This window comes from Zonotrichia leucophrys, chromosome 4 (assembly GCF_028769735.1).
Source record: "Zonotrichia leucophrys gambelii isolate GWCS_2022_RI chromosome 4, RI_Zleu_2.0, whole genome shotgun sequence".
In the NCBI taxonomy this organism is placed as follows: Eukaryota; Metazoa; Chordata; class Aves; order Passeriformes; family Passerellidae; genus Zonotrichia; species Zonotrichia leucophrys.
The window spans coordinates 4,276,854-4,293,684 of NC_088173.1; the positions used below are offsets into that span (position 1 = coordinate 4,276,854).

The following is a 16,831-nucleotide window of genomic DNA, read 5'->3' on the forward strand; positions in this document are numbered from 1 at the left end:
TTCATATGAGATTAAATGTTCAGGTGTTCCACTTGAAGGAATATCAATCTGTTCAATTAAAAATCAGAGTTCTCAAAATTGTTTTCACAGTAAGCTTACACAACCTTGTTAATACGAACTGAATTATGTTCTCAAAAGTGACAGTGTACTTGTATTTGAAATATTTTGATTCACCACAAAATAGAAACTGCAACAGTCGCCAAGGTCAGAAAAAATGGATATAAGCACTGTTGCTTTCTCAATAAATGCAAGCTTTTGCCTTAGTAGATGAAAAAATATTTCAGAATCCTTACCAAATCTGTGTATGCTGTGCTTGACTAGGATGGATTGAGCAGGTTTCTCAGAAATGAGTTAGTGCTTTACAAGGATGTATGATGGGAGGCCATAGGGGGTGGGCATTTGGATTTGTGTCACCAATCACCAGATGAGATGCCAACGATGAAGTGTGGGTGATCATAGTCAGTGGAACTCCTAACAGTTTGAGATCTCCTCAAAAGTCTGATAACTTCTGGCTGGAGATCTGATAAAAGATATCACATTATTCATAGTAACAAAGATTGTCCAGAAAAGAGGCCCTCAATTATTTCTGAGGAATACTGTCAGTTTAAATTGAAGAATTAACTGTCACTTGTCTTTCTTGTCATCTATAATACAAATATTCCTATGAAACAGAGAAATATTTTAGATATTTATGCTGTCAGTCTTAGAACTGTAATTTTGAGAGTGTGTAGAGGAGCAAGAGTTTCTTTAATCTAGAAAAATGAAAGAGAATAGAAAAGAGTTTTGTGGTTTGGTCTGTTAAAACTGCAGCACATTTTGTTTTCTAATCTATGTTTGAGCCCATAGCTTCACAGCCAAAGAAAAGCAGTAATTGGGCTGTTTTTGCCAGTAAATCAATGAAAAGTGCTGAAAAAGCACTAGAATCACAAATCTGCCACTGTCTTAGTAGACTTGCACTGGGACAGCTTGAATTTTAAATGAGTCTGTTACACAAGAATGAGAATCCAGGTCACTCCTTATGTATAATGGATTTACCATACCAGCAGAAATAAAGGTATTTAAAACTTACTTTTTATAGCAGGATGGATAATTAAAATATTGCAGGTTTGATGAATGTTAACAAATACACCAGTTGCTTGTCTTCTTTCTTCTCCCTCAATGAACACCCATCTTCAATAAAAAACAGAAGGAGAGGATAAATAAAAAGATGCCATTTTGTTTTTACTTCTTAAGCCTTACTCCAGTTTCACTCAACTTGCAGTTACACAAATGATGGTATTTGAACACTACAGTTAAGTGTTTAATAATTAGCTATATATGTACCAGATGAGTGGGGTCTGCACGTCATATCATTTTGGTTAAACAGCCATACAATTTTCATGCTAATATATTAAAACACTAATCCTTTCTTAAATGTTTCCTTATCTTTCTGTGTTTAAATTAAATCCCAAGGAAAGATGGTAAGAGCTTTGTAGACTTATCTAATTAATCATCTTGTATCTGATGTATCTTCAGCTGTTTTCTGGAGATGCTGCAAAGGTCTCAGTATTTGGTTTCTGGTAGGCCAGGATGCCAGCAAGGTGCACACTCTGAAATGCATCTCTGTGGAAGCAGCTGGAGTGCAGTTCCTGTAGAAATGAGCTTTTGCTAGCCTTTGTGAGAAGCACTTAGATCAATAACTGTGCTCTGGGCAATGACTGGTGAGCTTTCCAGGTTAAAACTAGCACTTACAGCATTGTGTTTCCTCAGAAAACAGCATGGTATTCTCTTGGCAATGAATTTTAAACAGTCTTTGGGTTTTGGGTGGTAAAATTCGGCACTGCTTAAGTTTTCATGTGGACTCTGCATATAGCCTGTTTTAAATAATACTGCAGGTAGCCTAATTACAAGATGCCACATTTTGGAGTTCATCATGTTTATCTGAGAGAGGGTGGCTTTCACTTTTGATGAAAACTGTAGGGCAATAAAGAAGCACTTGTATGTTTGTTGCATATATATCCTGGAGAGTTGAACAGACTAAGTTGTAAAATTTGAAAACATAGATCTCTGTATCAAGGACTGATAAAATCCAGTGCCTCATTTTGTTCCAAAATTGTTATTACAATTTGCATGTGACTGAAATTAATCTCAGCATTTTATACCTAACTAGCTTCATGTGTCAGAGAGGAAATAGGCTGGTTTTCATGGGAACTGTAAATTGGTCATTGTGCATTTTGTGAATAAATGTATATAATATCAGAGAATATCAGTGTAGTGTTAGGCTTTCTAGGCCATTCATAGGAATGGCTATTCCTCATTTGAGTAAAAATTTTTGCTGGACATTTTAAGATGTTAAGTAAATTACCAGTCCTAGGGGGAGTTCTGTCTCAAGAGTATGCATCTCTCTTTTTCACTGTTCCATCACAGTGCTCCTAATGAGATGTGGAACAGTGTATGATTAGAAAGAAGCATTTTGAGCAGTCGTCTAACGACTTGTTTATTTTGCAGGGGTTTGTCTGGTGTCTTGCAGTGATTGGTTTTTTCTTGCTTTCTGTTTTAGTGATGTATAAGTGAATGGAAACCATTAGCTCATTTCACATAGAAATTTTTGGTTACTGCAGACCTAGATTTGAATCAAAGCACATCAAGATGAAAGGCTTTATAGCCTCCACTCCTAGTCCCTTGAGCCTTCCAAGGCTGTTCTTGTCCTTTTTAAGTTCATTCATGTCCTGTAATGGGAAAAAGAATTATTTACAGTTCAGTTTCTCCCCAGCATAATCAGTTCTCTTTGAGTTGGCTTTGATTCTTCTCTGTAAATTTATTTTTTAGCAGCGTAGAAGGAATTTAATTTGATCTTTGCACTTTTTCCCCCTCTGTAGCAGCAAGAGTTAACAGAATAAGAAACAGATTATAAGATGCAGTATAGAAATTGCAGTTTGCTGTCATTTGTGGTTTAAGAAAAGGGGGTGGTATTGAAAGGGCTTGAAAGGGCTTTAATGAATATTGTTTAGTGTTTTTGAAACCTAATGGTCAGAGGCAGCAAGGAAACAGCCTCAGAGCTTTTAGGGTGAAGTGATTAGCATTTTTCCTGATGGAGGTGATTGTTTCACCTCCTCTTTTATGTCAGCGTTTTTCACTGTCTGTTGCCTTTTGTTTATATTCAAATGACATACCGTTAAAGAAGCCTTTTTTGTGTGATTGCAATGCTTTTTCCCCTCCTTCTGTAGAAAATCTGCTTGCCACAGACAGGCAGAGCATGTGTTTCTCTTGTCTTGGTTGGGTGCACAAATCTTCTTTTATGTGTGCTGCTTCTTACCCTGTTGCCTAGACGATCGCTGGCTTTCACTAAGAATGTCTGGTTCTCGTAAAGAGTTTGACGTGAAGCAGATTTTAAAAATCAGATGGAGGTGGTTTGGTCATCAGGCATCAGCCCCGAACTCTGCAATTGAAAACCATCAGGGAGACTTCTGGAATAGAGGACAAAATGTAACAACTGCTGGCAGGAAGTTTTTAGACTCGGGTAACTTACCTTTAACATCAGTTGGTTACAGAAGGTCCAGCCAACAGGATTTCCAGAATTCACCTCTTTGGCCAATGGCATCCACCTCAGAAATCCCTGCATTTGAATTCTCAGCAGAAGACTGTGGAGGTGCACGTTGGCTTGGCAGACAAGAAACAGATGATAGAGCAAGTGAAGAAGAAAATGAATCGGACAGCAGCTCGTGCAGGTTAATTATTACTTTCCTATTGTGAGAAATGTGTTTTCATTTCATGTTTGTAGTTAGTATGCATATGTAGGCTAGCCTTTGTTCTGAACTCAAATGCTTCAGAAACCTAGCAGCTACTGTGCATCAGAAACAGAATATTAATTATAATCGGGTTCTGTGTGTTTACTAGGACCTTTTTAAGGCAGTCAGTGGGGATAAACAAAGTGCAAACATGGATGCACTCGTGTTTTAAACAGTGTACTAGTACATGCTGCTATGAACAAGGTACTGCCCATTACATGGTAACGTTACAGAATGCTTTCTACATTATTTTGAAGTGATACTGATTGTTTAGTTATGTCAGTTAGGAGAAGATTATGAAAATGTAAACTTCTGATTCTGATCTCATGCTTCCCTATGTATCTATAGACAGAGAATGAGCTGTAAAAAATACTTAGACTATAAATCAAAGACAAAAATTGCATCAATTGAAAGTCAATCAATTTGTACTTTACAGAGGTTCCAGTAACCCATTTGGTTGAATTAAACTGTGCATCTGGCAGAAAAAGAAAAAATGTTTCTATTGCATCTGTAAAGATGTTTTGGTGTTCTTTTCTTACACATCGTTACTAAAGATGAAACTGTAAAACTTGTTCTTGAAATAAAGTTGTTTGCCAGTTATTGTAAATCAGGCAAGTTAATAACCTTTATTGTGAAATATCAGTTAAATTCTTTTATTTCATTTGCTGTATAAGTCAGTCAGTCTTTCACTAAAAGTATTTTTCCTGTTTTGTAGCTCATGTAGTGCATAATTGCTTACCATTTCAGAAAATGTTATGTTTGCTTTTTTGCTTTTAAGACAGCTTTACACTGATGTGGCATTTCAGAAAGTGTGGCTACTTAAAAGGGTACACTGTTTAATAAAGGCTATTAAGGACAGATCAATTTACTTATAGCAGTTGAGTGTTTTTCATTCCTTAGGAGAAGAATCAATGTAGTGGAAAGGCAAAGTAGTCCATAATATAAACATGAACTGTTTATTGTATGTATGACCTTTAAAGATTCAGGGAAAGGAAGGGGAGTAAAATTGCTTAGACATGAACATAGTGTATTTGCTTTTATCACCCCATGTCAAAATACTAGAATTACTGGGAAAGGAAATGCTACATACTGCTGCATCATAACAGCAGTCCCACTGTGCTGCAACAACTGTGTAGCTGTAAGTAACACACTTCTGAAGAGATCCCATTTTAAATGACATTCAGATATAAATTTTTAAATAGCTATGTTATTGGATATGATACAGGTATAACATCATTTTCCAGCAGCAAATATATTTCTGATGGGAAATTTTTGCATGCAGCATTATCCCAGTTAGTATATTCTCTTCATAGCAAGACAATCACTGTAGGAAAATAAACGTGTAATTTTAAAAGATAAATGTGTAGATTGAAAATAGTACAACATTTGGTCTTAATTGTAAGACAATAATGTGCATATGGTAAAACTAATTTGTTCCTTTGTTGAACTGGAGAACTGCAGATACTTATTTAGGAGGTTTTAAGAAGTCTTGGTTTGGTTTTTTTTCCTGTTGCAGAAAATTTTCTCTAGTTATATACTAGAGAAAATGCACAAAGCATTTGAACTTAGTAAATTGGAAGTATCTTTTAAATTATCTGCTTAATTATGTATAGCATCTAGAGGTTTTGTATTTCTGTTACTGTCTTCTGTATGCATTCATGCTAATGTTTCCTTACATGCTTTAAATAATTTAGATAGGTTTTGAGTTCTGTGTCAGTACAATTTATTATGCAACTAATGGCAGTGTGGGAGCTTGCTTTGTATTGTTATCCGTATCTCTGTCTTATGGAGAGACTGCTCTTATGCCATGTTTTCTTCACGTCATTTGTTAAAAATGTATAAGCTCTTGGACAGACTACACAGTCCTGCCTAACACCTGGAGTTTCTCTGATATTAAGGACTTAATTAAATGTTTTTTCTATGCATTCTAAAATACGGCTTCTTATATGTTGACTCGAGGGAAAAAGCCCCATACCAACACTTTTGTTATGTAGTTTACAAAGAGCTTTTTTTCCCATATGAAAACATTGTTGCCTCCTTTACAAGTAAATCATGTGCATGAAAAAGTCTTTTTAAAAAACCTTCTGTAGAAGCTATAGTTACCTTTCCTCTATGCTCCTCTGTAACTTACTGCCCAGTTACAAGCCCTAATAACATGAACAGAAACAGCTCTACTGCTTTGTTTGTATCAGTCCTTCCTCTTTGCCTTGCCATGTAGTACAAGGAGAAAAGCATTTAGATAAGGTCTTTGTCACTATGACATCATTTAGATCATTATGTGGTTCATTTAGAGGAGAGCTGCTGTCAAATTAATTTGATGTTATATAGAGTTCAATTCCAAATTTAGTACCAGATCTTTGACCAAGGTTGTGTGTGAGATGTGAACAGATCATTCAGATTCAAGAATCAGAGCTAGTCAGCTGTAGTACTGTTCACATCGTACTCCTGGGTGCCATTTGTAACCAGCGTTAGCTCGAATGGTTGTTTACTGGGACAGGGAGTTTTGAATTCTTCTGCAGATGTTCATCTCCTAGATTTCCTCTATTGCTGCTGTTTGTTAACTGTCCTGCATCCCTGAGGCAATGATCATCCTTTTGGATTCATACACTTTTAAGAACTCACCAACAGCTCTGCAGACTCTTGTACAGAAAGTGTAATCCTATTAGCATTGGATTCTTAACTTTTTTTGGTGGTGCCTTAGCAGCAATCTACAGACCTTGAAGGCATGGTGGAGATAAAGCTAAAAATACTTGGGCATACCTTGTGTGCAGAATGTTGTGTCTGTTTCATTTCATTTTAGCACTTAAAATACAGAGGATTACAATTCATAGCTGTGTCTGAACTGGAAATTATAAAATTTGTAATTAAATTAAATACAAAGATCAGAATTACACGTGTCCAGCCTGACAGTTAGTTGCTATGTGTTGAAATTCATTCTTGAGATGTTGTTTGTCATTGGTAATGGTAACTTCCAATCTAAGTTTGCCTCCTCACCCTGAGTTTTCAAGCTACAGAATCCTTTGATATGTCTTTTATTTTCACCTCAGTCTCACTGACCTTTGAGGCTGTAAGGACTTTTGGAATTCTCCCAGGTTGTCATTGCTGTTGCAAATGGAACTGGAAAAATATTCATAAAACAGTTTGTGGAAGGAGGGGCATTTAAATTTTTCATTTCCAGTTACAGGGTAACAGACACAAATAGCTTTTGAATCATTCTTTTTCCTTTTTTAAAAATTTTATTTAATTTTTGCAAATACTGTAACTATTAGAATCTCTTTCATGTTCTCTTTATGGACTGCTGAACCTTAGTCTTTCTTTCTCCTGTTCCTTCATTATGGAAAATGGTCTGGAAGTTACTTGCTCGAGGGCAGGTATGGGATTGAGCATCTTTAGATGAGAGGGAGAGCTAGGCTTGACTCCATTGTGTTCTGAATACATTTTATTGTGGATACTGGAGAACAGACACCATTGCAATTATTTTTCCTTATTGAATGAGCGTGGTGACTGGAGTTCTGTGTGGAAAATGTGCAGTTTTGAAACTGGCAATAGCTCCAGTGAAATTGTGATCCATCAGGCTTTTTCCTTTGTGGTTTCTTCCTTTCTATCTGCAAAACACTTTCTAAGGTTGTAATGTAAATAAAATTCTGATAGTGTGTAATTTTTTAAAAATGTTATTAACAAAGTTACTTTGAGGAATATGGGTTAATATATAGTTCAAACAAACCAGAAAAAACCACAACATATTAACCCAATTGAGAATGTACTAAATTTTGACGTGGAGATACAGAATAATTTCCTCAGTATTTGTGCATTGACCAGTGACCTACCCATTCCACTTCTGGTTTTTGTTTTTCAGGGCTGCTGGTTAAAGAGTTGCTTTCACTGAGTACTTCTTGCTCATTCCCTTGAGAATGCCACCCGGCTGGCCAGTTTAATGTTGTCCATGGTTACATGGTTACATCTTTGTATGAGCCCCCAATTCAGTTTCCAAAATGGCCACAAAGAATACTTGTTCCAGCCTGTAAGAGGGCTGGTGGTGGAGCAGAACAAGTGACTCCTGGGCTGCAGGGAGCAGGGAAGAAGTTGACACATAAATAAATGGCTAACCACAGCTTCAGTGAGAATATTTAACATAAAGTCCCCCTAGGGAAATCAGTAGGCAGGTATCTAATTTCTGATCCATTATTAGATTTTGCTCTGAATTAAATACCAAACTGCTTGGCTTTTTTAGCTATCTGGGTATGTGCAAACAAAAAAGAAAAAAAAAGAAAAAAAATCAAAATATATGATAAAACCCAAGACCAAACCACAAAGTTCCCCTTTACAGAAAATCTTCTGTTGGAAATTTAGACTTTGGTTTTGAAGAGCTCTGTCTTGAAATGAGTATCCTACACCAAGGAGTGAGATGTTTTATGGTGGATTTAGCCCCAGGCATGCTGCTCAGTTCATGACATCTTTGTGGAAGCAGGGGTTGGGAAGCAGATATTGTGAAACCACATCTTTCCAAATGTTATGCTAGATCCAGAGTATTTTATAAGTTGCCTGCATTGTTGAAAACTAAGCAGTGGTCAGTTAAAGAACTGTGAGGAGGAAAACATGCTTTCCACAGTGTACATCATTAGGATTAATTTCCTTTATCTCCTAGGGCCATGCATTCCTTTTACATTTTCTCTATTCCTGTTTTTTCCCAGTCTTCTGTGTTTGTGTATACAGATGGGAATAATTTTTCTCCCCATCTACCCTTGCTTTTCACTCCTGTTGACTTCTGATGTGCTAGATCTCATATCAGACCCAAGGAGGGCAGTAGGAGTGCTGGTGTATCAATGTGTTTGTGGGGTTTTTTTCCCTGCATGCCCATATGCTCTTACTAGCTGAGTTTTGTTCTGGCCACCTTAGGTTAAGTGTGAAACATAAGTGGCAGGGAGGGGTTTGGTTCCTTACTGCCATCCTTCCATTACTTTTTCACTTTGCAGGGCCTTGGTGGATGTTCTTCCTTAACCATCTGACAGCACTACAGATTCAATTGCTGGGCTGATCTCTGTGTCTCACTTAGTTGAAGAGTACAACATGAAATGATTATACATTTTCCACAAGGGTCTAGATTGTTTTGGAGGAATAAAGAAAATATGAAAAAAAACAAAATAGCAGGGAAATAAATATTAAAACAAATAATGCATATCCACTTTAAAATCACATGTGATTTTTATTTTACCCTTTGTAGATAAAATTTCACCTGAATATTGTATGAACTAAGATTTCTGTTGTTGTCTTCAGCAGAACCTCCAACAGCAGTCACACCTTATCATCTTGTCAGACAATGGAGCCCTGTACCTCAGATGAATTTTTTCAGGCTCTCAACCATGCTGAACAAACTTTTAAAAAGATGGAGAACTATCTTAGACACAATCAGCTGTGTGATGTGGTGTTAGTCGCTGGTGATCGTAGAATTCCAGCTCACAGGTAAGTTTATCATGAATTGAAATAACTTCATAATTATTTACAAATGCACCATCAAAGTGTGTCCCATGTTTTGTTTAAAAAATGTCAGAACATCCTAAACCATTCAATTTAAACAGGTATATATTTTTTTAACATTTCTTTGGAAATGAAAAGTTATTTTTTCTATTGTAAGCAATACAGAATAAAAAAGTTTAAGTTCTTTTTGTTTCTAAGTATACTTATGATATTTGCATAACAAACCCCCAGAAGTCCCAAATACACTCCCAGAATATTATAAGTTGTAGTGGTTTCTTTACCATAGAGCAATATAATTTTTTTTTCTTAGATTTAATTTTGTTTAATTTTTTTCTTTGTACTAGCAGTTATGCTGTTGGAGTCACAATTAACAATAAGTACAGTCTTCTGTTCACATAAAGGTTTTTTGCTCCTGTAGTAAGAGGAGTCCTTTGATAGGAGACTTCTGAACACTGCCAGTATTAGAGGTCTAAATTAGTTCAAACTTTATCCTCTCTGTCATCTGTGTAATCAACAGATCATATGTATGCTGCTTAAAATCTAGGAAAATACCAAAGATTGCAAAACACAGGTATGTGTAGCTGAAGCACATTATGGTATTTAACGCACAGAATTTGTAATTTTAATAGGAACCTAGGTATAAGTAAGCTGTGGTTTCCTAAGTTGAGGTGTACAACAGAAATAGCATCCTAAAGCATTCTTCTTTTCCATTGCTGATTCCTACTCCCACAGTGAAACTGCAGCTTAATGCTGTAATGGTAATAAAAAGATGGGAAGATGTTGCTGGTTTGGAGTTGGTACCTTCCTTAAAAAGGCAGATTTCTGCTTTTATTCGGATGTTATCCACACTGTTGTGCTGACTCAGCTCAGGGAATGTCGGATCTCAAGATCTCAGTCCTGAGATGCTGAGCCTCCGAGACCACCCTTGGGGGGCTCGGGAGTCCTGGAATGTTGCCAGAAGTGTCTGGTGGCTGGACTTTAACCCTACACAGGGACGACAAGGATGAGGGCTTCACCGGGTGAATGGTGAAGGGATTAAATTAATTAGAGGGTGAGACAAAAGGTTTAAGATTTATGTACAGGGGGGTTTAGAGGAGTAAGATGGAGGAATTGGGGTGTGTCCTGTCCTCCTTCTTCTTCTTCTTCTCCTCCATCTTCTTTGGCCACGGTGGCACTTTGGATTGGTTATTACTGAGAGTACACCGAGTTATAAGAATAATGGTATTGGGGAAAAATGATAAATATTGTATACGTAACAATGGGTATAAAGATACGTGGCGGTCCGGGGGACGGCACAGTGTGCTCATGGCTGACTGCTGTGTGGATCTCTGTTCGGCTGAAAGAAAATCTTTTAGATAAACAATTAATAAACATAAAAACCGAAAGAAGAACTGAAGCCTCTTCTCGTCCTTTGATACGCGGGCTGCCCCAAGGCCACCCCGGGCCTTTCCAGGCCCCTCAAACAGCCGAGATAAACCGGACAAGGGAATGACAGCATGGGGATGGAAACTGACTTGAGAATCAGAGAGGCTTCTGAACCATAGCCTGCTGTTGCTCTCGGAGACTTCATTTTATAAAGTGTTCAATTGGTTACTAAAGTGTGTTGTCCCTGTGAAAAGAATGAGTCAGATGAAAATGGAGTAGACACACCCCTAGTGGACACATGCTCTAGTAATTTAGGGTCAAAAAACTTTGGAGTGGTGTAAACAGGAAAAAATAGTGATTATAATTAGGAAGTAATTTTGCTTCTTTATGGAGCCAAGGTAGCCCCTTTGCAAAATGGGTTTGGACTGTGGCTTATGTAATAGTTAAAATGTGTAGAAAGGGTGCAGAGGACAGCCGTGAATATCTTTTAAGGACTGGAAGGTTCTATTTGTAATGAAATAAATGGAGAGAGAACACACTAAAAAGTCCTTTAATGTGGTTCACACTTGTTTCTTATTTCTTCAGAGAACTGACTTCACCTCTCCAGTTTGTGCTACTGTATCTGTTTCTGTAGTTATTATTATGAAGCATATGCTACTACTGCTCTGGACTTCTCTTCTGAGGAGAAACATCTTGCTGTAGTTAGTATATTCTGTGTTAAATATGTATGAAAGTTAAAGCCAAAGAAGCACACTTTGTGCTTGTAGCAGGAAGTGGGAGGCTTATGATTCTCTCTTGTTCACTTTATAATGTTGGAGCAACTTACAAAGAAGCTTTGCCTTTTGCATGAAAGTTCTTTCTCTAACTGTTTTGTTTTCACAGAGAAACATAGCAATAACTGCAGTCTTAATCTCAGTAAATCCAAAGTATCTCACTGAAAACTGATTTCTTTTCATAGTGGGAAGGATAAATATGGAAATCTTAAATTTCATTAATTTTTATAGAAATTCAATGACTGCCTTTATGTATTTGTAGTAGCCAATGTCATAAGAAAAAAATTCTGTAGTATTTTTTGCTGCCTCTATACAAGTTCTGACTATTTTAGTATTGAGTGCAGGCTGGATCAGTCAGTGCATTTCAGAAAACCAGTGATTGTTTTGTCTTGAGATTTAATAAGCAACAGAATATGTATTAAATACACCTTAGCTTAATGGCTTGGCATTCTAAAATGAGTAAGAAAACAGAAACTTCATTTACAATGGACAACTTTGTTTTCCTTTATTTTTCCATAAGAAAGATAAGAGTTGTTCATTGTATGTGATCACATAGAGCTGGTAAAAAAGAACATTCTTCATTATTAATATTAATCACACTCATAGAGAGGAGTATTCAGATTTTCAGTTTTGAACTTGGTATTTTTAATAATTCCTGTATTTTTAAATTATCAATTTCTACTTTTTATTTTTTGAGTGTTTTGAGGTCCATTATGTATGTTTTTAGAGAAAAGAGACATGAGTTTGGTGTCTGCCTTGGTAATAATCACAGGTAATACATCACTGAAATTCTGAGAGGTTTTGTATCTGTGAAGAATTCAGGCTATGAGTCTGCTACAAATAAAAGCATCACATATAGTCGTGATTTTTCTGAATATTCTCTATTGTTCCAAAAGTGTTTATCTTCTTATTCTGTGCTGAAATCATAGCTAAAATCTTATTTACAAGGTCAAAAAGCAAGTAGGAAAAGGGGACATTCTCCAGTCAGAAGAAATGTATTATATTCCCACCCCTTCAGCTTGCAGTTCCATAAAGAAATTTTGGATACTTTGATTTAATTTAATTTAGTTTTTCATAGTCTTTCATGTTTATTTTGTGTCCACTGCAATTTCAGATGTCTGCCATTTATTATGTTCTTATTTATTACATTCAGCTAACTGCAATATCCATAATAAAAGCTTGTTTTGTTTAGCAATAACCCACTGATTAGAACATTCATGTAAGAAAAGGGAAATGTGTGTAAATTCCTGCCCAGAGGACATTTGAAACCTGCCACATCCTTTAATCAGCAGTGTGGGGAGAGCCATTGTGTGTCTTTCTGTTGACACTGAAAGGTGGAAATACAAAAGAGATGGGACTTAAGAAAAGAAGGCAAATGGAACCTTGTGTACTCTGGGGTTAGGGAGCTTGTTTGAAAGAGCCTGAACTCTTCAGTATCACCTTACAGCTTCAGTGAATGCTGACAGTGAGTTTCCAAGGACACTTTTCAGCTGTTGCACAGCCACAAACAAGGAGCTGCCTAGGAAGAGTCCCTTTTATCTTTCAGATCTTAAGCAGCATTCTGTCAGCTGAGACGGGTTTGGAGATACTAAACCTGTAAATTGCCAGGTTTGGTAGCTGTCATCATTTTACATAGTAATTACTTTGGTGACCTAGAAAACTATCAAGATGGTGCAGCTTGTGGCAGGTCCAACAAGTATGGGTTTTAAAGTGTGCCACATGTTTTACTAGCTCTCAGTGGAAAATTCTTCAAAATATATTAAGCCGTCATGGTAGACTGTTCTAATTTTGGATTTTGGATTTTGTCAGTATTTAGTGACTAGTGAATATCAAATCACATGTGTATAGCAGTAATTGATTTTTATTGACTAGTGGGAAAAAGAAAGGCCAGTTGGCTGAAAGTCTGCTTTTGTTTTCTTCTATCCTAGCTCAGTGTCACCTTGATGCACTGTCACTGTATATTTTAATCCCATTTCTTTCTTTGAAAGAACTTTTTTTTCTAAATGAGATTAATTAAGAGAAAAGTGTAGATACCTCTTCTAAGGCTTTTCATTGCAAAACTGCTCTCAGGACAATTTGTGCTTTTTCAAATTGCCTGTATTAAACTACTTCTGGGCTTCACATCCTCTGTCAGCATGTGCAAGTCACCCTCTGGAAAGCCTTTACCACTGTGAGGCATGCATACCTCCTCATGGATCTGAACATGTTTGCAAAAATAGTAAATGGATTTAATTTCTGTTAGTTTCCTTTGGATGGCTCTTGAGTCTGGAAATTACAGGGAGAAATTTGCTGATATCAAACCTCTGATAGAAGGCATTGGGACCCTCGTATTATTTTTTGGCGTTTCTTCAACAGTTGTTTCTAAAATGTGTACAGTCCAGTGTTCTGAATAATAGTGCAGCTCCCTAGTCCAGTTGCACTGCTGGGAGAAGGAAGAGAAGAAAAAAACAACCCCCAAACTGTGATATGACCAAGTATTAAATTCCATTTCCCGTTGCAGACGACCTTTTACAAGCTCTGTTCTGTGTAGAAGTTCCAAGTCAGAACAGTCAGATGTGAATATGTTAAGTTGGTTGTTTTGCCTTTTTAAATTCTGAATTGGACCTGCAGAGATAATTGGATTATTCAAACCACTTCCAGTGAGAACACCTATTTTGTACATAGAAATCTGGTCTTGTCATCTCATTCTAGCATCAAAAGCAGTTGCAGAAATTCCCCCTTGATACTTTCATGAATGTACTTTCTAATTTACTCCAGTTCTATAGATCTCTGAGAGGCAGTATTTTCATTTAAATGCAGATTTCATTAAACATGAGGTTAAAATGCCTAGAAGTGATGCCCGGGCCATAGCTTGGCAGAAAGTTCTGATTTTTCTTAGCTAGTCAGCTACAGAATAATTCTCATATTTCATTAACAGAATTTAATTTTTCTTTAAAAGAACAGAACTTTGGGGTTTTTTTGACAAAACTTCAATCATACAAGGTGCTAAAATAAAATTAATTTTTTCCCATGCAATTGTAGCTTTACTTTGTTGCCTCAGCAGCTAGAAAAAAAAATTACCTTGTCTTTTCTGTAAGCCTGTAAGCCTGACCAAATGGTCAATGATCAGAGAGTTCACAAGAAAAATATATTGTGAAATTAATGAATCAAAACTTTATTACTTTGCAGTTAGTTAACTAAGAGACTGCTCCTTGTGTTTCATTGCTTTGTATATGTACATGTGAATTCTCCCCTAAGCACTGATGCTCACCTTTTCGTTTAGTTTTGCTCTATTTTGTGGTTCCGGACCTCTGCCATTTTAACACACCAGTATAATGATTCAGCACAGCATAAACTGCCTGAAGTATTAGATTAATTGAAGATATACATATGGACTGTTTAATGTATTTGCAGTAGGCTGGGTTCTTGGGCTTGCTCTTTGTATAGATCCATATATATACCACATGTATTTATATTGAAATCCCTGTGGGCAAGGCAGCAGTGAACTGCCACAGCACAAAAATTGATCTAAGCCACAAGGCCATTCCTGGAGGTCTCTTATTCCTCATGAATAGTTATGGTTGGTTTCATATTCCTGCCTCATATAATTCTCTTTTACCCCAGTCTCTGAACACATGGAAATTCTTTCACATTTTGCAGAGTGGCATTATTATTTGTAAAGAGTGTTTTACTCTTGATAATCCAAAGAAATGTCCGTTGTGCACTAACATTTACTTGCACAGTAAAATAGTCAGGATTATTAAGAAAGGCTAAATAGATACTCAAAAAAGAGATTACTCTGTATCATCTCCACGTTTACTTTGACAAATTTTGTTATCAGTATTAGTAATTGAATGTATATGTGTGCACTAAGAGTAAAAGCATTTTAAAGCACTTTGAAAAAGACTGGTAAGTCATTCTTTCACATTTAAAAATGTATCTAACATAATATAAATGAAAATCAATTCCATTTTATTTTAATAATGTATATTTATACTTCATTTCCAATTTATGTGGATTTGGGGGTGTTTATGTCTGTGTTGGCTATTAAAAGTCATTGCTTTGAAAGGCTAATTAGTTTAGATCAGTAGCAAATGTAGGTTTAGTATCAGTACTTCATTATTCATAGAGAGAAACTAGAGCATGGAGCACTTCGTCAATTTTTAAATGTTTTTCTCACTACAGTGTTTCTGCAAAGGGCAAAGTAATGAATCATAAATTAACAAACATCAGGTTGACTAAGATTTTTTTTCTTTTCTTCTGTTTCTCTCCTTTTGTGCTGCATGTCATACTCAGATTGGTTCTCTCCTCTGTTTCGGACTACTTTGCAGCAATGTTCACTAATGATGTAAGGGAAGCAAGACAGGAGGAAATCAAGATGGAGGGTGTGGAGCCAAAGGCACTGTGGGCTCTGGTTCAATATGCATATACAGGTAATTGAAGTGAAAATGGGAAATCCATCTAATGAATTGTCCTCATGTGAGCATTGTATTCCATTACTAGATTTCAAATGCTCTTTACAAATTATTCACATTATTAAAATTCTTATAAATAAATAAAAATAAATAATAGAATATCCTGAGTTGGAAGCAACCTACAAGGATTCTCAAAGTCTAACTCCTGACCCTGCTCAGAGCACCCCAGCAATCACACTGTGTGTCCCAGAGGGTTTTCCAAATGCTTCTCGAGCTCTGTCAGGCTTGGTGCTGTGACCTCTTCTCTGGGGAGCCTGTTCCAGTGCCCAGCCACCCTCTGGGGGAAGAAAGTTTTCCTAATGAAAAAGGAGCCTTTTCCTAACCTCCTTCAGGCCATTCCCTCTGGTCTTGTCACCAGTCAGCAGAGAGAAGAGATCAGTGCCTTCCCCCCCTTCCCTGGTGAGAAAGCTGTAGACAGCAATGAGGTCTCATTGCTGTTACCTGAGACAACCTGATAGGATAAAGTTTCTCTGGTAATACTACATTCAATTAGTTAACAAATTCTGTGAATCTATTAAATGTATCGTGACTGACAAAAAAAGGAATCTCATTAGGATTCCCTTTCCTTTCATCATTATAGATACTAATTTTGAAAACTATTAGTTATCCAATGCTGAGGGTGATGTTTACTAAGCCTTCATTCTGTCATATAATCTGTAAATAATTCTATTGCCTTGGGGTTTTAGGGAATTTGTAAGATTATAAGAGCAAACTAATGTGATTTTCTTTTTGATGTTACTAGGTCGCCTTGAATTAAAAGAAGATAACATTGAGTGCCTGTTGTCTACAGCTTGCCTTCTTCAGCTCTCTCAGGTTGTAGAAGCATGCTGTAAATTCCTCATGAAGCAGCTTCACCCATCCAATTGCCTTGGAATCCGATCCTTTGCTGATGCCCAGGGTTGCACTGACTTGCACAAGGTGGCTCACAATTACACCATGGTATGTTGTTACATTAACTAGCATCTGCTTTATTTAGTAGGGAAAATACACAATGTTT

At 36.7% G+C, this 16,831-nt stretch overlaps 1 protein-coding gene across 4 annotated transcripts in view; it reads left to right on the forward strand.

Annotated features, from left to right (window-relative positions):
• The window catches only part of KLHL5 (kelch like family member 5), a 50,263-nt gene that overhangs the window by 10,461 nt on the left and 22,971 nt on the right, over nucleotides 1–16,831 (forward strand). The window contains exons 1-4 of one of the 4 annotated variants that reach the window (XM_064710284.1): nucleotides 3,316–3,707; nucleotides 9,042–9,227; nucleotides 15,656–15,792; nucleotides 16,577–16,773. In XM_064710284.1, coding sequence (XP_064566354.1) covers nucleotides 3,331–3,707; nucleotides 9,042–9,227; nucleotides 15,656–15,792; nucleotides 16,577–16,773 — 897 coding nt within the window. In that variant the 5' untranslated portion in view covers nucleotides 3,316–3,330. Of the gene's footprint in view, nucleotides 1–3,315; nucleotides 3,708–9,041; nucleotides 9,228–15,655; nucleotides 15,793–16,576; nucleotides 16,774–16,831 lie in introns of those variants that run through there. The other 3 variants (XM_064710285.1, XM_064710286.1, XM_064710287.1) reach the window with 3 other exon arrangements.